A 25263-nucleotide genomic window follows, 5' to 3' on the forward strand; every position below is an offset into this window, starting at 1 on the left:
AGCCATGAAGGTGCGGAGGGCCGCGTGAACACGTGTGGTTCCAGGTGTGGAACAGGGCCCATGCGGCTGCAGTGGGGGAAGGGGGGTGGATTTTTAGTGTAAATAATTCCAAAAGGGAAACAAACAGGGCTTGACAAGAAAAACAAGTCAGGGGGCGGTCCAGACACCACGCTCTCTGGGCTGACGGTTATGGCCTCCCTAACCAATCTCCCTGCCTCTATCCATGCCCCTGTCTCCATCACCAGGGGCAGCAGGGGCAGTCTTGTTCATTCCCAGCCCTTCCGTGATGCTCCTGTGGGGGGAGCCAAGCAGGCTGGGGCTGTGGTCCCTCCTCCCTGTCCTCCTGGGACCTCCTCTGCCCCTTCCCTCAGTGCTCCCCTGACTGCCCTCCTTCGGGGCCGTCCTCCCCAGATGCTGTCCCCTCATCTCCCTCAGGCTTTTGCTCAAATGTCACCTTCTGAGTGACCTCTTCCCTGACTCCATTCTTTAAAATTTCAGATCCCACTTCTCTCTCTGCTTAAGTTTTCCCCACGGCTCCTTCCACTTGGTATGCCATGGTTTTACTTATTGATTGCTTGTCTCACCGCTCCGTAGAACGCTGGCTCGAGGTGAGGAGGGGTTTGTGGCTGTGTCCCCAGCACCGAGAACGGGGCCTGCTCAGTACGTAGCCCATGAATGAGTGAATGACTAGAGGAACCGTAGCAGATAGAGCTTTAGGAGAAGCACAATTGCAGAGGTGTATGGACTCGGGTACCTGCTGAGTGGCCCAAGCCACTGGGATGTGAGCATTTGCGTTGCTAGTTAATTGACAGGGTTTAGCACAGACAAGATTTGGTGACGTGTCAGAGTTCTGAGAAATCTGGAAAACATGCTCATGGTGCCAAGCCCAGGTCAGGAGTAAGGACAGCAACCTGCCCCAGCTAATCTGGATTCCTCTCCACTGAGGGCAGTGATGCCCAGAGTGCATGTGTGGTCAGGGGCCCCTCGTGGGCTGGAGCTGGGCCCTGCACGGGAATCCCAGTGACTAGGCCCACTCCTCCTTCCATCCCCCCATGCTTATCCGCCTTGCATAGGGAACCTTCCCTGCCACCACCACATCCCTCGTTTATCACTCGCTGCGGACCTGCTGTATGTCAGACTCGGTGGTAAACATTTTACATGCATGACCTCATGTGGGGGAAGCATGGCTTAAAACCAAGTCGGCACCCCTCTGGGCCAGGGTGATGTCAGATGGATGAGAGGGGAGGTCTGGCTGGGACAAGTGACCTGCGGGGGGGCTGGCCCTCAGTTCTGGGCGGGACTGGCCCACCTCTTCCTGGAGCCACCCCATGGTCAGCTGCCTTGCTTCTGAGCTGTGGGGCTCTGACTGCAGGGCCACAGTGCAGGGAGCCCCTCCTCAGCTCAGGGCCTGGCAGCCACACTGCCTCCTGGCATTTGAAAGCTGCTTCCTGTCTCCTTGTCCTGAAGCTACTGCTACCGCCAAGACTCAGGGCCAAGCAGGGGGCCAAGTAGTGCTCCCAGCCCGAGCTTGGCGGGCCATGGTGGTGATAGAGGGGGACACTTCAGAGCCACGTGGCTCCTGGGCACAGGGAATGGAAAGTGGGGGTGGCTGCTAGCCTGGCAAGCTCTGCCCTGAACTCTGGCTGGGCTCCAGGGTGGGGGTTTGCTGCAGAAGGGGAGTCTCTGAGCACCTGCAGGTGTGAGGCCCTGCCCTGCCCTGGGCTGGGACCTCTACTGCTGGGGGGCGGGGTCATGAAAAGTGAGCACCCTTCCTTTAAAAATATTTACCAAGCTTTTGAAGACCTAAGCAACTGCTCTCCACGGTGCCAGAGGACAGAATCAATCATCCCCTTCATCATCATCGTAGAGGCACGGCTACTATTTGTTCTCACCCTCCGCACTGTGGACTGCCCAGCTTGGGTGGCCGTGACATCACTGACTTGCCACTGGCCACCCAGCAGATCACAGCCCCTCCCCGACTCACCCAGCTCAGGGCAATGTTGGTGAATTATCCTTCATTCCCAGTGGAGTCACCCCTGGAGGGAAGGAGGTGGTTAGGTTCTTAGACGGTGCCTAAGGCACAAGTAGATGCGGTGTGGACCATCCTTGGTCAGGCCCCACCCAGGGACAGGCTCTCGACATAAGAGGTGTGCAGAAATGCAGCCTGCCCAGCACCCTCCCCCCTCGTTCATGGCCCGTTCTCATTGTCCTCTCCTTCCCTGTCTTGCCCATTTCCTGCATTACGACAAACAGATTCTGGTCGAACGACCGCAGCTGATACTACTCTGTGGAACTCCGATGACCCTTCAACATTCCATTGTCGAGAAACTTCCGGAGTCTAGATCAGTGGTTCCCAGCCCTGGCGGCACAGGAGAATCATCTGGGCGGCTCGGAGAACCTCTTGATGCCCAGGCCGCACCTGCTGAGATTTGATCCGTTGGCCTGGGGTGTGGGCTTGGCGCCAGTAATTCTGCAAATGCCCCTGGCGACCTGAATGGGCATCTAGCAGTGACACCCACTGCTGTGGCCTCCTGGAAAAGTCTACTGTTTGATGGAAAAGTTGGGTCAGGTCGGGGGTGCCGGGAGAGCCAGGCCAGAGAAGGACGAAACGGAAGAGCCTGCCGGCCTGCCGTGGGCCGTGCCTCGGGAAGGGCCTTTGTGCGTCACGACTTCAGTCCATCCTGCCAGGAACCCTTTGGTTTCACATGGGGACTCTGAGGCTTGGGGAGGGCCTGCTCCCAGGTGCAGCCTCTACACCACTTGCCGGGAAGTTGGGGGACAGAAAAGGAGGGCTTCATGGGGTTGGCTTCCCTTTTTTGACCTTTGTTTTAAAACGCCTCTTAAAATAATGATGCCTCGCTCATTGCAGTAGGCGGGCATTCTGTGCAGAATCGACTTTCCTTTTCAGATGGGCAATCGTAGGAAAGTCAGAAAACACCTCAAAGTTTAAAGAGAAGGAAGTTGCTACGGTTTCGCCCCACAGAGCTCCCTAGCAGCTGGGTGCGTTCCCACCAACCTTTGGTGTGTCCTTTGTCATCTTTAAAATTACCCTGACCCGGTGCAGCCTCTTCTTCTTGGCAAGGACTTTCTCCCTTAAGGATCCTCAACCCATGGTATCTTTTCCCTCAGGGATTTCTTCCCATGTACGGGCAGGGATCTGAGCAAGGCAAAGCCAGGTCTTGGTGGAACCAGGAGTTAGAGGCTCACCACCCTGTGGTTCTAGGATGCTACTCCCAGCACTGAAGCCACAGGCGCCCTTCCTGAGCCACGGGGACTCCCAGGCACACCGTGAACGAGGGTGATGGTAATCCTGGTAGCGAATGGGAACACTGGCACTGTCCTCGCTGTGTGCCTGGACCATTCTAGCCGCTCTGTGTACATTCCTCAGAGCAGGCCCAAGGATTGGTGCAGGTATAATCCGGAGACACAGGGATGTCGGAGTAACTTGTCCAGGACGACACCGTGCGAGAGTGACAGCACCCAGGGATGCTGGCTCGCGGCTCGCTGCATTTACCCACCATACCTACCACGGCGCTTCTCCCCCGAGAGGGATTCCTGCTGCAGATGCACTGGGAAGCCTTTCACCCAGCACCTCCCAGGGCGTGGGTCCTGCAGAGGTCATGGCCCTGGGAAGGGGGCGGGCAGCCGTCCTCCCAGATAACTACCTCCAGCTGGTGGGGGCGGTCGGGGCTTCTTCCGAGACTCTGGCCTGTTCTGGGAGTTCTCCTTCGGCCCGTGTGGGGCGGGCAGGACAGGGCACGCCAGCTGAGGACGAGCCGGGCAGCTCTCCGCAGCCTCTGGGGCTCCTTCCTCCCGCCTGTCCCCGGAGCGGCTGCTCGGGAAGAATCGGCTTTCAGACTTGCCTTGGCGGGGGCCCAGGCCTTGGCGGCGCAGCCTGCCGCCGAGCTCCCGCGGCCTGGGACTTCCACAGCAGGTTTGAATTACACGGCATCGCAGCGTCCGCGGGCCTTCGTCCCAGCCGTGCTGACTCACGCTTCCACGGTCACAGGCGGCCCGCGCGGCTCGTGCACGAGTGCCGCCTGAGCGCGCGCGTGTTGTCTCCGTGCCTATGTGTTTGCTGTCGGCCGGCACGCGTGCGGGCGCCGTCGCGTCGTGTGGCTCCGCCATGCGCGCGTGGCCCTGTTTGCACGCATGTGGGTCATCTCTCATTTCCGTACATGTGTGTCATGCTTTTTTTTAAAACAGCTTTATTGAGATACAGTTCACGTAGCACGCAGTTCATCTAATTTAGTGTGCAGTGCGCTGAATTTTTGTGATATGCGTAGAGTTGGGTAATTATCACCACATTCAATTTGAGGATATTTTCACTATCTCAGAAAGAAGCCCTGTGCTCTTTTGTGCACCGCCCCCCCCCCCCCCCCCCCCCCATCCATTACCCCAGCCCTTGGCAACCACTCATCTTTCTGTGTCTATAGACTTCTCCATTCTGGATATTTCCTATGGATGGGATTGTATCCTATATGGCCTTTTGTGACTGGCTTCTTTCACTTGGCAGGATGTTTTCGAGATTCGTGTGTGTTTTAGCATGCATCAGTTCTCCGTTTTGTTTTTTGTTTTTTTTTTTTAAAGATTTTATTTATTTATTTGAGAGAGAGAATGAGAGAGAGCACATGAGAGGGGGGAGGGTCAGAGGGAGAAGCAGACTCCCCGCTGAGCAGGGAGCCCGATGCGGGACTTGATCCTGGGACTCCAGGATCATGACCTGAGCCGAAGGCAGTCGCTTAACCAACTGAGCCACCCAGGCGCCCGGTTTTTTTTATTCATCCATTCATCTGTTGGTGGGCATGTGGGTGGTTTCTCCTTCTTGGTCACCGGGAGTAGGGCTGCAGTGAGCGTCCGTGTGCAAGTTTTTGTGTGGACATTGGTCGTCATTTCTCTGGGGCGTGTACCAAGAAGTGGAATTGTGGGGTCCTATGGTCACCATTTAGTATTTTGTGGAGCTGCTAGACTGTTGTCCAGAGTGGCTGCATCACTTTACCTTCCCTCTGGCCGTGTCCAGTGTGGAGGGGGGCAGAGACTCTGGCAGTAGCCTGCCAGGGCTGGGGTGGGGGTAGTTTCCCAGATGGGGGATCCCTGAGGGCATGAGCGTGCCAGCAAGAATGATCGAAGAGAGGGTGAGCGTGGTGATGCCGGAAGGAGGGGCACTAATTACAGGAGCTGAGTTCTGGAGGGGGAGAGGGAGGGGAGTGGGAGGTGAGGACGGACACAGCGGGGGGAGTTCATAGGATGGTGGCAGGGCAGGGGAGAGCCCGCCTGATGGTGCCTGTTTTCTCCTTGAAAACAAGAGGGGAGGAGGCGGGGACAGTGTTAGGAGTCTCAGCCATCGGGAGAGCTGGGATGCAGACGTAACAGGGAGATGCAGCAGAATCACCAGCCAGCATCGTGCTCACATGAGAGTTGGGGCCGCTGATTCCAAGTAAGACCAGCTCTGCATTGGTATGCAGACCTGGAGAGGGTGACTGGGTGGGTTGAACCAGGGCGGAGGCTTTTCTGGGACAGTGGGAAGGAGGAAAAGGCAGGGACAGAGCTGTGGGTATTCACAGAATTCTTATGCATCTAGACTGAGAAGTCCAAGTTGGTAGGAAGGGAGGTGAGGACTTGGCGGGGGTGGGTGGTGGTGGTGGTGGGGTATGGACAGTGATGAAGCAGTGAGGTCACGCACTGGCAGTCTTGATGACGCTTGGTAACAGCTGGAGCCAGAGTGTGGCGGTTGGGTGAGCAGGACGGTGGTGGGAGGGAAGCGGACACCTGCAGTGGGGTCTCTGAGTTCTAGCCAGAGACGCCGTCTAGGCCAGGGCTAGAAGCAGGCGGCTGGGCTGGGGGTGGACCCGAGGGAAGCCATTTCAGGTTCTCTTGCCAATCCCAGTTGTGTGCATCACCCCAGCCTCCCCTTGCTCGGCTTTCTTTCATTTCCTACAGTGGAATGGTTTTAAGCTGGATTTGCTGGACGCCTAGAACCTGAGACAGCACAGGTGGCAGTAAAACCTTGGTAATGGAATTTCCAGAACAAGTTTGGGCCCAAGAATATGCTCTCCTTGGGAGGTGGCGGGATGGTTGGTTGGGTTGGAGGCCTGCTCTACTTCTTTCTCCTCTGGGGAGGCCCCACATAAGCTCATCTTGGAAGGAGAAGAAGGAGGGGACCTGGCTTACCCTTCACCTGGCTTCACTGGAGCTGCCATCTTGAAATAGGTCCTCCTGGGCATTCTGCAAAGGTTAATGAATCTGAGGGCATAGCAAGGGGCCTCTGGATTATGCTTTGCTAGAAGGAGGGCGTGTGGCTGTCCTCTCAGCACTCAGCACCCACCTGTGCCTGGACCCCAGGCTCTGTCCCTGCTCTCTGTCTCTGCACTTGACCTCGCACAGACGGAGTGCTTTCCTGTCTCAGCCCAGACTTCGGCACCCCCACGGACACATATTTCAGTCTTTGGGGGTCTCTTCTAGGAGAAGTGTTGGCTTATTCTACCCTTGCCTCACGGTTTATGTGCAAGTACGTGCAACTTCAGAATAAACACATTTAAATATACACATGTACACATACATACTAATTCTAAAATAACGTGGCTTCAGTTATCTGCTAAGATATGAGGGACCTCATCCTGATGGCAGACAGCTACCAGTGATCTGCTGAACTTGCTCAATTATGACCTACGTACGGCAGGAGACAAGGATAAGCCAGTGCCTACCTCCCCCATCACCACATGGCCCCGTCTCCTTCAGGCGCCCAGGGCTTACCCTCTGGACCTGGGGGCTTCTCCTGCAGGGAAGCTGGGCTGAAAAATCTGGGATAGTATGGCCTGGAGGCCTCTGGATGAAGACACAGCAGAAGGCATTACCTTTGCAACTGACATGATGTCACCGGCCATATTGGAGATGTCAAACAGGTCCCCCTCAGCCACTCATCTCCCAGGAAAGGCCCCTCAGTAGCAGCCGTAGGAAAGGGGTCCGGAGCCAGGCTGCTGGTGGCCAGGCCTGCGCCTTGGAGAGAGTCCATTTGGAGAAATGGCCTGAGGGCCTGCATAGTATGTGGCTCAACTGGATATAACCAGCTGTTTGCTGTTGTTTGTGTTGCACGAAGGACCTTTCTAATATCTGTCTCCACTGAGTTGCTGTTTCCACGAGAAGAAGGTCTGGGGGAAAACAGATAGGGCCAACATTTATTTTCCAGCAACTTATGTTCTGCCTTTTCTTGATGTCTTATACAGAAATTTGATTTGATTTGAGTTCTTTAAAATTAGCCACCACTTTTCAGAAATATAAACATCTCATAAATTGAGAGACGGGAGTAATTTGGCAGGGAGGCAGAGAGCCAGAACATTCCCGTTGCCAGTCTGTCTACCCCAAATGGTGCCTGGTTTCCTGGCAGGGCAGAGCTGGAGATAGTCCGCTAACCCTATCACGGTGCAGATGGGGAATCCGAGGGCCATGGGGGAGGGACCTGCCCAGTCTACCTCCTGATCTGGTGGCTGACCTTGCCCATCCATCCCCTCTCCAGGAGGAGGGCCTCAGAGGCTGAGGGGACACCCAGCCTGGACAAGAACTGCCTATCGAGGCCAGACGCAATGCCCAAAATGGACCAGGAACATTGCTGGCAAATTCTGTCCTTGACCCCCAGTGGGATCAAGGTGGAATCCACAGTCACAAAGAGGTTTGAAACTGATTTCCCAGGTTGTATATTACAGGGCTTGGGTCTTTGCCCTCCCCAGTTAACCGGGGTAGGGAAATAGGGGTTTGTTAACTCTTCTCTGGGGAGAGGCCTGTGCTGTCACTTACTTGCTGGGTGACTGGGCAAGTTTCTTAACCATTCGGAGCCTGTTTCCTTATCTGTGAAATGGGTCTAGTATTTGCATCTATCTTATAAGGCTGTTGTAAAGATGAAATAATATATGTAAATATAAGTGGCAGATAGCGTTGTTACTAGCAGTGATAAGAGGACTGTTCACAAAGAGTAGAGTTGTAGGGAAGTGTGTTTCAGCTCACTAAAACCTGACCAGTGTCCCTGCACAGAATAGGTTAGATCTTGAAGGAGGGAGCTCTCTGTTGCTAGAGGCATCCAAACAAAAGTGAAGACCTCCCCTGAATAGGGAGGTAGTTGAGGTATTGAAGCTTCAGACTGGGGTAGGCATGGCAATCTTGAAAGGTCCACGATTGTGGACAGGAGGGGTGAACTGGACAGCAGGGCCTTGCAGCCCAGCCCGATGCCGTGCGGATCATTCCAGAGCCTGCATCCCTCGTGTGAGGCCCTGAGATCTGGTGGCCATATGGGGCAGGCAATGCCAGAATTTGAGGAGTTGCAGTAGCTTTGGCGGGAAGAGGATTGGTGGCGGCCGACTCACGTGCTCAGTAGGATTAGAGGACCTCATCTCAGAACAGGCTGCGGTGGGGAAACTAGTGGTGTTTGGTTGCGTAAAGTCACGGCTGCTTCAAAAGGAGGGGGCTCCTATTCAAGTGGAGAAGGTCTGATAGATTGGTAAGAATGGTTCCTTCACGCGCTGCCTGGTGTTCACAGCTGCATTCCCAGTGTCTGGAGCGGTGCTGGTATTCAGTAGAAACTCAGTAGGTACTTGTTGAATGAGTGAAGGAATTCAACAAATATATATTTCTTCAGGACTGCCTACTATTTTCCAGGCCCTGTGGTGGGTGGGCTGGTCTGACTGCTTTCTAGGCCTGGTGCCGGTGGGGGGAGGGTGTGAGCTTGCGCAGCTCAACACATCGAGTTGTGTGTCTCGTTGGCCCCTGTGATTATTGCCTTCACTGGGGGCTAATAACACACTTGCCGGCCTTGGCCAAGGTTATATTTTTAATGTTTTTGTTTCCAAGGCCAGTACCTGATTATTTTTACAGACATATTTGGATGCAGGCGAAAAATTAGATTAAAAACAGATCACGTATTCCTGTGCCCTACTCTGGCTCTTTCGTTGTCAGCGAACGTTAGCTGCTGTCCCGGGTGTAGATGCACACGTGCTTTAAATCTGCAATAATAACCCTTTGTATTGGAGTGGGGAACCAGCACCCATGTGAGGGATAATTAACCTTTACCAGTGGGCATTTCCCCCCTTGTCTGCCCTGTAGGTAAAGGCAGATCTTCAGGATGGTGCTTTGGGGTTGGAATTCTGTGCTCTGTTGGGGGGGAAGGGGGAAGTATTTATGGCAAAGCCTTTCCAGCGTCCCCCTCCCCCCTCGAAGTGCTGGAACCCTTTGTTTAAATGAAATGTTATGTGGAACCCCATGAGTGCACAGCACCGGAAAAGTGGATCTGCTTTGCTTTAAATGGGCATGGCCCCCCCCTTGCTCAGCGTCCTGCCACCCGTTCCCACCTCCCTGCCCCCGAGGAAGGGTCTGCACGCGGATAGTCACACACATTTGCATTCACAAATGCTCACCTGTTCTGTGCTGTGTATTCACACTTCTCTCTCCCCCTTTGCTCCTTCGGCTTGCTGCGGGCCTGGTTCAGGCGGGCCTCATCCGCACGGACAGCAGCGACTACTTCATAGAGCCCCTGGAGTGGGGGCAGCAGAAGCAGGAGGCCCGCGGGAGGACACACGTGCTGTACCGGCGGGAGGCCGTCCGGCAGGAGGGGGCCCAGCCTGGCGGGGACCTTCACAATGAAGGTAGGCACTGGGCAGATCCCTGAGCTCCACCTCTGCCTGGACCTGCGGTGTTTTTAGGTCACTTCTGACCTTAACCTCTCGAGCCCTGGCCTCAGTCTTCTCATCTGTAAAGTGGGGCTGGAGCACGTATACCAGCAGAGAAACCTCAGTGGGTTTTAGGGGCTACTACAGCTGGCTGGAGTCGGGGGGCCAGGTGAGCGACTCGAGCCCCCTGAACTGTGGCCCTAGGGACTCCAGAGGTCTCTGCGTGGCTCTACGTCGCTTCGGAAGGTGACTTCCCTGCCTAGCGGAAGGTGCAATGGCTGCAGTTGGCTCTTCCCCCCTGAAAATCAACTCAGCCCTTGGGAGCCACAGGAAGGAAGGTCTTAGGGCACTCGTAGAGGGGACTGCCAGGTATCAGGGCATCGGGGTCAGCTTTGTGTCCAACAGACCATTTTTAAATCCTACATCCAACACTGTCAGCTAACCTAACCAAGTTGCTTAACATCTCTGAACCTCATTTTCTAATCTGTAAAGTGGGGGTGATTGTGGCTCTCTCAGGTCGCGTGTATTCGCAATAGTGTATATAAAAATCCCGGCATGGAGCTTGGCACATAGCAGGCGTTTGATAAATGATTGCTCTTATTCCAGTATTGTTATTAGGGTGACTACTGCCAGGTTAGGGCAAGAGCCCCTGAGAGCAGCCCTGCGATCTGCTCGGCAGCCCGCACGTACTCAGGACGCGTGCTTTTGTGACCGACGCGGGGGATGCAGCGTGTGCTAGTCCCGGGCCCATGGCCAGATGCACTGTCCAGCTTAGCTTGGTCATGAAGCCCCTTTGGCCAAGAGGACATGAGGAGGCCTTGGGTGGAATCTGGCCGTGAATGGACCGCACCCTCCTGCCAGGGCCCTGGTGGGGTGGGGCAGAGCGGGAAGGAATGCTGGAAACCAGTTGTCCCCAGATACAATGCCTCCTTTGAAGCTCTGGCTGCCCTCCCAGTGTGGCTCACAGGAGAGGCCGAGCTGGGTGGTGGAGGGCTCTGCAGGCCTGGGGTGGGGGTGGGGGGCTGGGGTAGATTTCAGGGGCAGCCTGGGACAGCACCATGCCCTCCACTGTGGCTGGGAAGAAAGACAAGTTTCGTTGGGCTCCATTTTATCTGAAGCCAGTTCTGAACAAAAGACCATAAATCTCCCGTTTTGGGGAGACCCACAGCCGTGGGCCTGGAACCAACCACATTGCTTACCATCACGGTCAGTGGCTGGGAAGCCCAGACCGCTGAGCTCAACAGGGTTGGCACTCAGGCCCAGGAAGGCTGGTGGGGCTCCCCGTCATTAGGGGAGTCCTGGGCCTGTGGGTGATGCCATGCCCCGGGCCCACCTGTGTCCCTCCTTAGACTAGCGACAGTGGAAGGCTTTCTTGGAAACCTGTGACACTGTTATTTTAAGACCACTGGTGGGTCTGAGCCCAGAGAGTATATTAGCATTTCTGCGTGTGCCTGTCTTCATTTATCATTCTCGATTAAGTCGAAAGGTTTCACCTCACGTCTGTGGGTTTACCTCTTAGCACCCAAAGAAATGCCTCAGAGGCCGAGGCCAGGCAGTCAGAGCCTGCTTAGCTGCCAATAAATGGGCTTTTGAGCAATCTGCCTCAGCCTGAGCACCTTCCTCCATCTCTGTCTGCCCCCATGCTCCATGCTGCCCAAGTGTCAGCCCAGCTCAGGGGTCCCCTCTCCTGGATCCCTAAGCCCTCTGGATTTCTCCTGGGACCGTCTTCTTGTCCCAGATAGGCTGGGGGCCTTCCTGGAGGACAGATATCATGTCTTCATGATCTTTGTTCCTTCATATGAGCTCTGCTACCCCACCGGGTATGGCTTTCATCAAGGAAGGAGAGGAGGCATCAGAAGACCCATCAGATTGATTTTCTAGCTGAGCTGTGGCCTGTGGAGGGGCTTCAGCCCCCAGGGCTCCATGGTAGAAGTATCTGACATGCACCGATGAATTTGGGGGTGGAGGGGACTCTTCCTGGCACTCAGGGTATGGTCTTGACGACTGCTTCCTGAAGAGGACATGCGTGTACCCACAGACTCACCCACTCATGTGTAACACACACACATGCACACTCACACACCTCCCACACTCACCCACTCATATGTAACACACTACACTTTGGAGTCTAGAGGTAGAAATTCCCCTGGCTGGACCTCCAGGTGTGGCTGGCCCCCTCCTAGCCCCTCAGGGACTGCCCTGTGGACCCTGCTTGGCCTCAGGGGCTGTGCCCTGGACACTGCCATGCTCTGAATGCTGCCCTCTCTCTCCTCACCCCACAGCCCTGCTCTCTATAACCCCTTCCCACCCTACGGTCCCCACCTGTGGAGGGAACGGGATGCCACGGGGCCATATGCCCCTGTGGCCAGAGTTCCAGCTCTCTGGCTGGGGGCCAGGGCCGTCGGACGTGAGGGCAGCTTGTCCCTTCAAGGGCAGCCAGCCAGGCTGGGCTCTGGGCTGCTGCTTATTTTAACTTGAGATAAAATCCACCATTTTAATGATTTCTAAGTATACGGTTCAATGGGTTTTTACTGTGTTTACAGTGTTGTGCAACCATCACCACTATCTGATTCCAGAACATTCTGTCACTCCCATAAAGAGCCCTGTACCCATGAATTAATGACCTCTCCCCTTTCCCCCCGCCCCAACCCCCGGGCAGCCACTCATCCACCTTCTCTCTCTGTGCCTGTTCTGGACATCTCGTGTAAAGGGAATCACGCAACGTGTGGCCTTTTGTGACTGGCTTCTGTCGCTTAGCCTGTGAGGTCCATCCGTGTGTAGCATGTGTCAGTCCCTCATTCCTGTGCACGGCAGGGTGATATTCCAGTTGCATGAACAGACCACATTTTGTTTATCTCTTCATCTGTTGATGGACATTTGGGTTGTTTCCATTTTCTGGTTATGATGATAATGCCGCTGCGAACGTTCATGTATGAGGTTTTGTGTGCACGTATGTTTTCAATTCTTTTGGGTATAGGACTCGGAGTGGAATTGCTGGGTCCTGTGGTAACACTGTATTTAACTTTTTGGGCGACTGCCAAACTGCTTGTCAAAGCAGCTGCACCATTGCGCATTCTCATGGGGCTTCTTGGGTGGGCTCTTGGAAAGGCTCCCAGGGGCCTGCTGTCCCCACCCTCCCCACTCGGAAGGTTACCTATGTCTGGCCCAAAGGATGAGAGATGCAAGAGGGTGTGGGTGGCCCCTCTCCAGGGCCTGTGGTGGTGATGTCAGCAGGCCCTCCCCGTGGCCCCTCGTTCTTTTTGCCGAGAGGAAAATCTGGGTGGGCCCTGGGAGGGAGCCCTGGGTTTACATTCTGGGCTTTGGCCATTAACCTGCTGTGTGACCTGGGATGAGTCAGGCAACCTCTCTGAGCCTCCCTTTGACAGACCTGGCTGGGAGAGCTCTAAGGGGTCAAGCTGCACATTTCACTTGCAGTTGGTAAACCTTCGGGCCCTGCTCATGTGTTGGGAGTGACTGTCATTTAGTCTCCCTGCTCCATGGAGAGAATGCTTGCCCCCTCTCCTCCCCTCCTGGGGCTTCTCCCTCCTCTCTCCCAGGCATTTGTCTCTGGGCTGCTGTACTCACCATTGGGCTCGGGTGGCAGCTTGAGCGAGGGTGACAGTGGCCTGAGCCACGGTCACCAGCCTGTGCATCACTCAGAGGGCTGGCCACACGTTTCTGCTTTCCCAAGTGGGCCAGTGGGCACACGTTTTTCCAACCCTTTAGTCTAGTGCTTTCCTTCCTTGGTGCTTGCAGGCCACTAACTGAAGGGATGATAAAAAGAGACAGTAGCAGAGTCCCATGGTTCCCTGTTGCCCTGTCCTCAGATTTTAGTTCCGGAAGGATCCATGTCGATAGAGCTGAGAGGCAGAACTTGGGTCTCTGCTGAGGTACCCGTGGAGCCCTCCATGAGGGTCACCCACACTGTGGCTGATGTCACCCTACACTTGCTCACAGTGGATTTTGCTGGCGTACTTCCCTCTGCTCGGGACCCCTCTGTTCCCCGTGTTCCAGCAGGTTGTCTCCTGTTCCCTGTCTGGCCCAGCTTAGACGTCCCCTCCTCCAGAAGCTTCTGTCAACTCCCCAGTCCTGGTTTGGGGCTCTGGTGTGGCAGCCTTCCCTAGCCAGTCTTCCTGTAGGCCTTGAAGTTATCGTACTATTACCTTCTGGTTCCTTCTCTGTCATCTGGGGCAGGCAGTGGGCTGAAGGGCCCTTCATCACACCCGCCGTCCACCCACCTAATAAGTTTGCTCCCCTCCTGCGGCCACGCCCCTTGACACACGCTGGGCATGCTTTGGTGGCATTTTCCTGTCCTTAGCTCCTGTCCCACTCTTTGGGAGATTCTCGCATAACTGGATATTCTTAGAAATCAATGGTTCAAGTATCAGAACTTCAGGGTAGGATGGTGGGGAAATCATGAAATGTTAAGGCTTGAAGCCTTCTCAAGAGACCCCCAGGCTCCTATCCTGCTGTCTTAGTGTGGGGGAGGAAAAATAATTTCCCCTTTACTCTTCTAGGTTCTTGGCTGAGGCACCCTGTAATAAACGATTAGCAAGAATAAAACAAACAGAAGTTGAACTACATGGATACCTCCTGTATATGTGGAAGAGGCCCAGGGAAACTGAGTAACTCCCTCAAATGGTCCAAGCCACCACCTTAACATCTCCAGCTAAAGACAAAAGATGATGTTGGTGGGTGGGGAGGAGGAGTGAGTTATGGGAGGTTACCAAGAAAAGCACAGTAAACAAGGGGAAGGTTATGTGGATTTAAGTCATTTCCTTCTTTATTGATAAGAATTTCCCGAGATTTAGAGTCATCCTCCTTTTCCTGGTACAGACAGGGAGACACCCTTACAAATGGAGATTTTCCTTCTACATGAAAATGTCTCTTACAAAAGGCTCACTCCTACGCAATTTCCAGAGCTTTTCCTGTGTCTGCCATTTCTTAAAAATCATTCTAAAATAATCCTTGTGCCACAGAGACATATTTTGGGGTGGCAAATTTTGCTCCCCTTCATTCGTTTTTCCCACAGCGTCCTCAGGAACCCTTAACTCCACTGCCCCAACAAATGTTGCTCCAGTCTTCTCAGACTAGGGTGTAGATGACTGATAACTGCTTTGGGGGCTACCTTTCTCGGGAGCAGCACTGATGGTGATGTTTCCAAGCCTGCTCCCTTGATTTGGACAGACCTGGGCAAGCTACTCTGGACCTCAGTTTGTTGACCTGTATATTGGGGACAGGAACCTGAGAGTTGTAAGGATTGGATCGGATTCGATTAGATTGGGGGTCAGCAAACTAAGGCCGCCACGAGGTTTTGGATTTTAAGTTTTACTGAGACGGACATACTTGTTGCTTATATATTGTTGATGGCCACTTGTATGCCAAATTGAATCGCCGAGACAGACACTGTATGACTCACAAAGCTAAAAATACTATCTGGTCCCCTACAGAAAAAGTTTGACAACTCCTAGATTACGTCATACAAGTTCATGAATCCTAGTTAAATAAGTTTTTTTGCATTTTGCCAAAAAGGCAAAGCGGCGATGGTTGACATTGGGTTGCTGGCAGTGATGGGGAGGGATTTGGGGGGGACATACTCCAGGGGTTCCTGCATAGGACTGTAGTAACACCATGATTTTTTCCCTTTAGGGAGAGGTTTCCACCCACTGCCACCTTTGATTTTTATAGCCAGCTCCTGGATAAGAGATCAAGGATGGTTCATCTCCGAGTCACAGGAGGGGAGGGGGAGGCTTGCAGGGGTGAATGGGCCGGGCTAGGGCACATGGGGAGATAGCGCTGAGTGGGAACTGGGACCTAGGCTCGTGACTCCCGGCCAGATCCCCCTTCTCTGCTGTTCATTGCCTCAGAGACTCAGCCATGGCCTGGTGCCCGGCAAAGGGCTTGTGCCTCCGTGTGGCACGAACCCTCATGCTAAGTTGGCTTCCAGAGGCAGGAAGAGAGCCCACGTGATGGGGCAGAGGGGGCTGGTGGGCAGGGTCCAAGCCACAGCCTCTCCTGTGGGTCTGACCTCTGTCTCTCTTCCCATCCTGGTTGGCAGCCTTCGGCCTGGGCGACCTCCCCAACCTGCTGGGCCTGGTGGGGGAGCAGCTGGGCGATGGGGAGCGGAAGCGGCGGCACGTGAAGGCGGGCAGCTACAGCATCGAGGTGCTGCTGGTGGTGGACGACTCGGTGGTGCGCTTCCACGGCAAGGAGCACGTGCAGAACTACGTCCTCACCCTCATGAACATCGTGAGTGGCCCCGCGTCCCGGGGCGTGGGGTGGGGGGCGTGGGGCGCCACCAGTCTTAGAGCAGAGCCGATTTGTCTCGGGCCTGGTGTTTCGGGTGCACGTACAGCTCGCTCCCCAGCCCAGCTGTGAGGCGGGCCTGAGCTGGCCTGCCGTCCGCTCCAGGCCGAGGCTGATGTCCGCTGCCCACACCTGTGCCGAGGTGCCCCCAGGCATCGGTGCCAGCCCCTGGCAAGCTGGAACCCCAGGGACAGTGGCTTCAGGGCTGGGACGCATTCAGAGTCCGAGGCAGGTGTGGCCTGGGGCCTCACAGGCCTTGGAGTTGCAGGGACTCCCTGAGACCCCTCATCTGCAGAAAGTACCTGATCTCAGGCTGGGAAGACTGGCCAGCTAGTTGTCAATCTGCCACAGATGGGGCGGGGGGAGGGGAGTCCCAGGCCCTGAAGGTGGGCCTTTGGTGTTCACTGAGGACAGAAATGCTGTTATGTAGATTTAGATCATTGCCTTCCTTGATTAAGAGTTTCCAGAGCTTGAATCATCCCCGTCTTCTGGTACGGCTAGGGAGACCCCCTTACAAATGGATAGTCCCCTTACACCTGTCAATGTCTCCTACAAAAGGGTAGCTTCCACTGGGGTTTTCAGAGCTTCTCATAGGTCTGCAGTTTCTTAAGAATAACCAGCTTAAGATAATCAGTGGGGTGACAAAACCTGCCTCCCTTCATTGTTCTTACAGCTGTCTTGTCTGTGTGTATATAAGTGCTTCTTTGTCTAAGCGCCTGAAGGTGAGGTCCTGAGACGGGGTATTTGTCTTATACTTTTATTTTATTTTATTTTTTTCTTATTATGTTATGTTAATCACCATACATTACATCATTAGTTTTTTATGTAGTGTTCCATGATTCATTGTTTGCGTATAACACCCAGTGCTCCATGCAGAACGTGCCCTCTTTAATACCCATCACCAGGCTAACCCATCCCCCCCCACACCCCTCCCCTCTAGAACCCTCAGTTTGTTTCTCAGAGTCCATAGTCTCTCATGGTTGTCTTCCCCTCCGATTTCCCCCTCTTCATTCTTCCCCTCCTGCTATCTTCTTTTTTTTTTTTTTTAACATATAATGTATTATATTTTGAGCCCCAAGGGCACACAGCACAGTGCCCGTCCCCTGATAGGTGATTGGTAAATATGGAAGTGAGCAGTGTCTGTGAGAGAGGCAGGGAGCCGGCATCCACCGAGAGGGAACGAGAAGGCAGCAGATTTGTGTCCACAATGCAGGTGTAAAGAAAAGGGGGGCAAGAAATCAGATCCAATTACAAGGAGCCTCAGGGAGGGGAGGGCTGCCTGAAAGTTTCCCCCCTCACCACCTCTTTGTTTGGATATTAATTCTTCTGTCCCTCAAGGAACCTGTGGTTTGGGACTCAAGGAGCAAAGGCTCCATCACGGAGGGAGGATGACTATGAATATGGACACACCCAACTCCCAGAGCACCTGACCACCTACCCAGACTCCAGAGATCGCTAACCTAACCTAAGGCCACACAAGCCAAGTACTAATCCCATTAGTGGGAGAGCGGGATTAGCCCCTGGAGCCAGCAGGTGGAGAATGGGAGTGGTGGGGCAGGGCAGGGGGCAGGGGGCAGGGGAGGCCTTAGGAAGCTCTCAAGTGCTGGGAGCCTGGGTCCTGGGTCCAGACTGGGGGCTGCAGACCCCAGGAGTGTGACCCTGTGAGCCAGGCCTTATTTAGTCCCAGAGTCTTTCAGTTTGCTAAAAGATAATTTTCAGGAAAAGGTAAAATCATGACTCTCATACAGAAATAAAAACAGGCAAGTGTTAAAGGTTTTGCTTTACTCACCAATTAATGAGAGAACCAGGCAAATGTGAGAACCCTTTCAAAAGAGAACCCCAAGAATGGAAACATTTATAATCAGGAATTTTGAAATGAAGGTACAAACAGAGAGCAGAATTGGCTGTCTCACAGGGTGGAGGACAAGACAGAATTTGTGCATCCATGGACAATGTGCATTGCTGTCATATGCCGAGCTCTCAGTTGTGAACTAGCTTCCGTGGAATCAGATTCAGATAAGGCTGAAAGCTATGCTGTGGACAAGGCAGTTTCCATCAAAGCACACATTATAATTATTCTTGGAGTTTGAGGCCTGGCCGGGGTCCCAGGTAGAGAGCCAGTCCCGTGGACTGCGGGGAGTTTGGCAGCCCGTCTGACTTACGGGCTGCGTCCCTGTCCCTGGAGCCGGGAGGGTAGCAGCCTCGCTCAGGACACACCCCTGGGTGCTGGCTATGTGACCATCCTAAGCAACTAAGTAGTGGAGGTCTTTTGATGAATCATATAAGGAGATATTGTTTTCTGTAGAGCAAAGTATACTTTTGGAACCATTTTCCAAAGGCTTGCCCAGACTGAGATGTGATTTGTTCAGGAGGGTCTTGTTCAATCCCTCCGACCTAGAGCTGTATGGAGGGTGGTGGCGAGTGCGTGGGAAGTGCCACCAAGTTCTTGAGGTTCCCGATGTGGAGGCCTGTCGCCTAGTAGTCCTTCCCTGGCGTCCCTCCCCATGTCCCCTGAACTTTATTGAGGACGTTTATTGGAGAAGAGTTCAGGCTCTCATGACCTGGGACCCATGAGCCTTGGCCAGGAGCTCCTCCGCTTAATCCTCGCCAAAGACTGCACCCTGGGGGCCTGCCTTGGAGACTGCTCTTTCCATAGGCTTGGTTCCACTTTCCTTCTCCTTACAACCTACCAGAAAGTAGGTGGGAAGAGTAAATGTCTTCCAGAGGTTCCTGAAGGCTGCTTGAGGCTGCTGCTTCTGCTCACTGCTGGCTTGTCCTATGGATGTGGGAAGAGAAGGGGAAGTTGAGGCAGAGCTTCTCCACCGGCCCCCCACCCCCGCCCAGGGCCTGTTCCTCTGCGGGAAGGAGGCTCACCGTGCTGAGGAGCTGTTGTGTGCAGACCCACAGCCGTCTCAGGGGGTATGTGAGCGGTGGGGGTCCTGACTTCCCAGGTGCAGAGGGCAGCTAAGCAGAGTTCTGGCCCATGGAGGTGAGCGGATACGTGACCAAGCAGGTCTCCTCCCAGGGGACCAGCAGCTCAGCCCATCCATTGTGTGGGAACTTTATTTGGCTGGGATGCTTGAAACACTAATTTCCTGAGGGATTTTATGAAGCCAGTAAAAAGGGGGTCCCTGTGCTGTCCCCTTGGAGTGCCTGCCAGCCAGCCTGAGACCATTTCTGATCTTGATTTGCGGGACCAGGGCTGGCCTGGTAGGATCAGGGAGCGATCCGGTTCCTGGGATGTATGGTCCCATTGTGCTAACCCCAGAGGAGGGGCCGAAGCCATTAGTGAAACACTCCGAACCATCTGATCAGGCCCTGCTCACTGGCAACTCTCAGGGCATCCAGCCTCTCACTTTTCCTTTGCATTACCCTGGGGATGTGCTATACATATTCATGCAGCTGCAGGTGGTGGCCCGGCTCCCTCCTCTCTCCTCCTGACATGCTGGTGGGCCCCTGATGGACTTTATTTGCCTGTGCCTCAGTTTACCCATCTGTACCAGGCCACTTACCTTAAAGCTTAAAGGGGAACTGTTTTGAGAGCTTTGAGACATAAGGGAAAGTTGTATTCAGCATGTAGTAGTGAGTGCCTGGTGTATGCTTAGTATGACAGACAGACTCTTATTCTAGAAGCTTTGGTCTGGCTACAAAAACAAGCCTCAGCCCATGGAATAATTTTGGGGCAGTGCTGAAGGAGCTTAGAGGAGGCAGCCATCTCTGTGGACTGGCGGGGGGGGGGGGGGGGAAGAGGCTTTCTGGAGTGGTTTTGGAGCTGAGCCAGCCTCGGGGTGGGGGGCAGGGGTTTGGTGAGGTGGAGCGTGCAGGCCTGGCGAGCATGCCACCATGCACTGCAGGGTTGTGGACGCAGGAATGAGGGGCAGCCAGGCCTGCAGAGACCTTTCAAGAGCTGTGGCAGGAGGGTCCCCCAGGCAGTAGCTGGGCTCTGGCACGGAGAGGAGTGCTGAACAGCGCATGACAGGGGCACCAGGGTGGGTAAGGGAGAAGATGGACCCCAGAGCCAGCCGACGCTGTGACGGGCCAGCAGGAAGCCTCGGGAGACAGGGACTCTGAGCTTTCTCGAATATCACAGTATCATTCCAGTACGTACCACATGTCAGGCACGGGGCTGAGAACCTCACAGACAGGCTCCGTGAATCCTCACTGTGGCCTAGGCCAGTGGCATTCCTTTAACAGCTGTGGCTCTGAGAAGCCAAGTGACTTGGCTCAGACTAATAAGCGGCAGAGTTAGGATTCAAACCCAGATCTGTCTGATCCTGAAGTTCGTGTTTTCCTCCACAGCTGCTGTGGTAGAACCTGGGGCAAGTAGCTCTGAGGAGGAGGGAGAAGGAGGATCACAGGCCCCCGGAAGGAGCCTCTCCCCAAAATGGTCCCCATATCCAAGTCAGGATTCTGAGGCTTCGCCCTGGGCTTTCTTCCTGCTCTTGTCTTGGCTCCTGGCTGTGGCTGGGCTTGCCAGCCAGGGCCACGGAGAGAAGCAGGCACTGTCAGGGGCCCTCTCCTTGCCTGGAGTGACACACTGAATCTCTGGGGTGAGGACCCCCTTGGACAGGGGGATCCTCTGAGGGCCCAGAGCCAGAGCAGAGGGAGGGTGAGGAGACAGAAGCCCTTTCGTCGGTCCTCACTGAGCCAGTCTACAGCCGGACCCTTCTTGGCAGCCCACTCTTGCGGTGGTAGGCTCGCTGCCCACCTTGCTCTCCACCCCACCCGGCCAGGCTGATACCACAAAGGCATTGGACGTGGTTGCTGGAGAGACATTGCCTGGTGTCTCTGAGAGGGTCCTTCCCACTCTCATCTGCTTCAGGACCCCTTCCTGAGGCTTCTCAGATGCCCTGCTGGGAAAGCATGGTCCAGATGGCTGTCAGACCAGGGCCTTGGTGGCCTCAGCCTGGGAGAGTGGCATTCTCTTGGCACATAACTGTGTTAAATATTCATCATAAAGGCCGGTTTGGAACACCACAAAAAAACTGCCTTCGTGCTGAGAGAGTGTTGCTTTGCCAGCCCTTTTCCGTTTGGGGATATGTGAGCCTCCTGAACAGCTCATCCTCCCTGCTCATTGCAAGGACGCAAATCTTCCCCCTCCCTCTCTTTTGAATCCTTTCTCTTCTCTTGTCTCTCTCTAAAAAGCATTCCACTGCTTTTTTAGGGCACCCAGAGACCACCAAAACTAAAAGCAAACATCTTACTTTAAGGTAGTGGTTCTTAACGGGGGCAGTTTTGCCTCCCAGGGGACTCTTAGGAAGGTTTGGAGATTATTTTTTGGTTATCCCAGCTGGAGGGAATGCTTCTGACATCCCCGAGGAGCCTGGGGTTGCTGCTCAACATCCTACATGCACAAGACGCCCCCAGCCTGAGTGGTCCTTGGGGCCAGGCGCCCAGCCCTAAGGTGTTAGCTCCACATGCTGGCATTTGCTTTTTCAGAGCAGGCCCCCTGGGCAAAGAGCGGTGCTTCACAAAAGCACAAATGCTGGGGCTCCTGGCAGGAGGGCCATAATGATAATGACCATCCCTCACGGTGGCGGGGAGAGCTTTATGGTCGACAGAGCACTTTCATGCCAGGCATCTCAGTTGCCATATGGACAGCAGGGATCCTGTGCTGCAGGCCGCAGAGGATTACTGATACACACCCCACACAGTGCACACAGCGCAGAGAGAGTGCTTGTTTCCACACACGTGCGTGTACAAGCACGCACATCTGGTCATCTGTGTGTATAACACAGATGTGTGTGTAGATACATGCACCAAATCAGGTGCGCACACGCAGAGGAGTCCACACATCATGCGTGGACACATACTTACCATATTTCATCAAAATTGAACCCATTGATTGTCAGATGCTCTATTATTTTGCGTAGTTAAGAAACAGAAAAAGTGGGGTGCCTAGGTGGCTCGACTGGTTAAGCGGCTGACTCTTGGTTTTGGCTGAGGTCATGATCTTGGGGTCCTGGGATCGAGCCCTGTGTCGGGCTCCGTGCTTGGTGGGGAGTCTGCTTCAAGATTCTAGCTCCCTCTGCCCCTCCCCCTGCTCAACTGCTCTGTCTCTCTAAAATAAATAAATAAATCTTAAAAAAAAAAAAAGAAAGTACTACCTATTAAATTCTGATAGTAATGTTTCCTTATCACTTAGAATTTTTATTTGTACATTTTGGAAGAGCTCTTTTAACTTGATTGAGACTTAGATATTTATCATATATTACTTGTGTACATACATAGACATGACAGCATGGGAAAGTAAGGTATTCCCTTAACTTCTTCCATTCAGAGTGTTTCTTGTCCAAGTCCCTTTCCTCACAGAGCCATCCCAGTGTGTCCTTTTCCGCACAGCATTGTCCCCTGCGCCATCCGGAGTATGGGCCATGCTGCAGGCATGCCCCACTCTTATCTTTGGGATTTCCTCCAAGCTGGAACCTGTTCTGCAAGCTTTGAAAAGTGGGTGCCTTCTTGATTTTACCGGAAGGTGGCAATGGAGGTTTTCAGACAACCAGGACTCACATCCCTTCCTCAGATGGGCCCCAAACGGTCCACTGTCAGCAACGGCAAGGGGTTGCGGTGTCCTGTGAAGCCCCAGGAATAACGTGAGATTCTGGCTCGCCTGGGCGGTGACAACCCGCTGTGACTGCCCCCTGACCCGCTGCGATTATAAACAGGGAAAGAAGAGCGTCTTAGACACATGCAGTGCGGTGCTTGCTGGACGCCTGGTCGGCAGAGTCGCTGCATCCCCTCTTGTTGGACGGTTTGAGACTGGGGGAACAGAGGGCTGGTCCTGGGGCCTGGGGCTGAGAAAGGGTAGGACAGGTGATTGTGGCCAGGCCTCTCCTCCCAGCAGGGCTGCCCCCATTCCATTCGGGTTCAGAGCCGAAAGTGACCCGGGAAGGCACGTGGGCAGAGGCTGGACGTGAACTCCGACCATGGCTGCTGGCTCAGGCAGGCTCTGCCGTCAACGGGGGCCTGCTCTTCGGTACAACAAGGGTAATGTACCACGCTCCTTGGAGCTCCTGCGAGGAATGGCTGACTCTTAGAACCAGAGTGGAGAATGTCCAAGATGAGCCTCCCGTAGCGCCAGAAAGGAAGGAAGTGTTCAAACACCACCCAAACACCCCAGAACCGACAGCGAGGGTGTGTTAAAAGGACACGGGAGCCAACTGCAAGAGCTCCCGGTGGCCAAAGCTGGGACAGTTTGAGCAACAAAATAAATAATGTAGCATTAAATTATAACCCAGGGTATAAAATCCATATCCACGGGTTCATACTGATAAACAAATGACAGAATAAATAAACAGGTTGGAGGAGAAGAATTCCGAATAATTGAGGCAGGTACTCCGTCCTCAGGTGGATTTTAACTCCCACTTCTGCAGCGGGGGCTGTGCATGGTGACTTTGTCCCAAAGAGCATGGCCTGGGGGTGGACGCTGTCCTGGCAGGCAATGGCGGTCAGCCTCGCCAGGGGCAGGTCCTGCCAGCTCCATGTGCCCTGACATCATGTGGGGAAGGTAGCGCTTCAGCTCTGTGGCCTTCCTCCCCTAGGCCCGCGCCCCCCATCTAACCATGAGACAAACATCAGATGTACCCACATGGAAGGCCAGTCTGCTGAATGCCTCACTGGAATTCCTCAAGACCGTTGGAGTCATCAAAACCCAGGGAAGTCTGAGGAACGTTCAGAGAGGGGGAATGCCCTACAGCAGCCCCAGGGGATGCGGTGGTGAAATGTAACCTGGGGGCCTGGATGTGGTCTCGGAGCAGAAACAAAGGACGTTAGGGGAAAACTGGGGAGATCTGAAACAAACATGGGCTTTCGTTAATAATAACATGTCCTGTTGGTTCAGTCCTGTGACAAATGTACCACGGTCATGGCAGGTGTTAATCATAGGGGAAGCAGGGCGTGGGCCCCTTGGAAACTCTCTGGACTCAGCTTGCAGCTTTTCTAGAAATCTAAATCTATTCTAAAATCAAAAGTATACTAATTAGAAAGGAAAGAAGGGATAGTACTTCCTTCCGGGCAGGTCGCTGGGAGGGTGCGGGGAGGTGGGCAGGAGCCGTGGCTGTATCAGCCCCTCCTTTGGTGGCAGTTCATGTCCTCTCCTACTTGAGCAGGGGGTGGGCTTGGGACCTCGGGGTCGTGCTTGCCCAGCACGGCCCCTCCCTGACTGGAACCTGCCTGCACCTGGCTGACCAGGCAGGTGGACATGCTGCCTCAGAGCTCCTCGGGAGCCGTGCTCCCTAGCAGTGTGGGAACCCAGGGCTGGCCAGGGACCATTCTGCGCTGGACCCTGTCTCTGCACGGACAAGGAGAAGCCCATCTTGACCTGGTCCAGAAGGGAAGGCTGCCATTTGCCCTCCCATGGGCTCCCCAGGGGCCTAGCTCTCCCCTCCAGCCCTAGACAGAGGCCCAGGCATTTCTGCTGTAACCCAGAGTCTGACCCTCCCTTTGGACAGGAAAACAGATGCAGAGCTCCCACCTCAATAGACCCTCCTTTCCTTCTTCCTGCTCCCTGGGCTTGACTCCAAAGCCAGCCCCCTGCCAGGAGGCCTGCCCATGCAGGGTTACAGGAGAACAGGGAAGGGGCTCTTGCAACTACCCCCTGCCTGGCCATGTTGCTCTTTACTGGATGTGGAAACCCACTTTCTCCTCTCCCAGGCCAGAGGAAGCCCACTCCAGCCGGCCTGCCACAGGGGCTGGTTCTGGAAAGCAGCTGGGCATAGTGGCTAAGAGTCACAAAGATCTGAGTTTAAATCTGAGCCCTCCCACTTTCCAGCTGGGTGGCCCTGGGTGAGTTACTCAGCCTCTCTGAGCCCTGGCTTTCTCACCTGTGAAATGGGAACAATTCCTCTCTCCATAAGGTTGATGTGAGGTTGTATGCAAGCCCTCAGCATGTGCCTGGCACATAGTAGGTGTTCAGTGAACAGCAGCTCTTCCTCCAACCCTAGTGGTTTCTAGCTTCTGCTGCATTATCGTGTAGTTTCTCCCTTCTTCTGTTTTGTCTCCCCATGGCCAGAGAGTCCTGACCTTTGCTTGTTTTTCTCGTACATACCCAGTGGCCAACCCAAGCCAATACGTGACATGGAACCCTAACCTGGGGATCTTGGCAAATGACATTGAACTTGGCTGAGGTGGGGAAGCCAGGAGACCAGACACAGTGTTCTTTTCTGCCCTGTGGGTGTGTCTGGCGGCTGTCACGCTGGGGCCCACACCCACGGGAAGCGATTCCTGCTCTCCCCAGAGCTGGCGCACTGGCCTGCCTTCTGCCGTTTGGGAGGCAGCCGTGGAGGGCAGAGGCCGACACAGCTGG

The 25263-nt window shown here is 54.4% G+C and overlaps 1 protein-coding gene across 1 annotated transcript in view; it reads left to right on the plus strand.

Moving 5' to 3' along the window:
• Positions 1-25263, plus strand: part of ADAMTS14 (ADAM metallopeptidase with thrombospondin type 1 motif 14) — a 73090-nt gene that overhangs the window by 12804 nt on the left and 35023 nt on the right. Inside the window, 2 exon segments of the mRNA XM_044916488.1 lie at positions 9473-9629; positions 15712-15902. Coding sequence (XP_044772423.1) covers positions 9473-9629; positions 15712-15902 — 348 coding nt within the window.

The sequence above is a fragment of the Neomonachus schauinslandi genome, chromosome 6 (genome assembly GCF_002201575.2).
Source record: "Neomonachus schauinslandi chromosome 6, ASM220157v2, whole genome shotgun sequence".
In the NCBI taxonomy this organism is placed as follows: domain Eukaryota; kingdom Metazoa; phylum Chordata; class Mammalia; order Carnivora; family Phocidae; genus Neomonachus; species Neomonachus schauinslandi.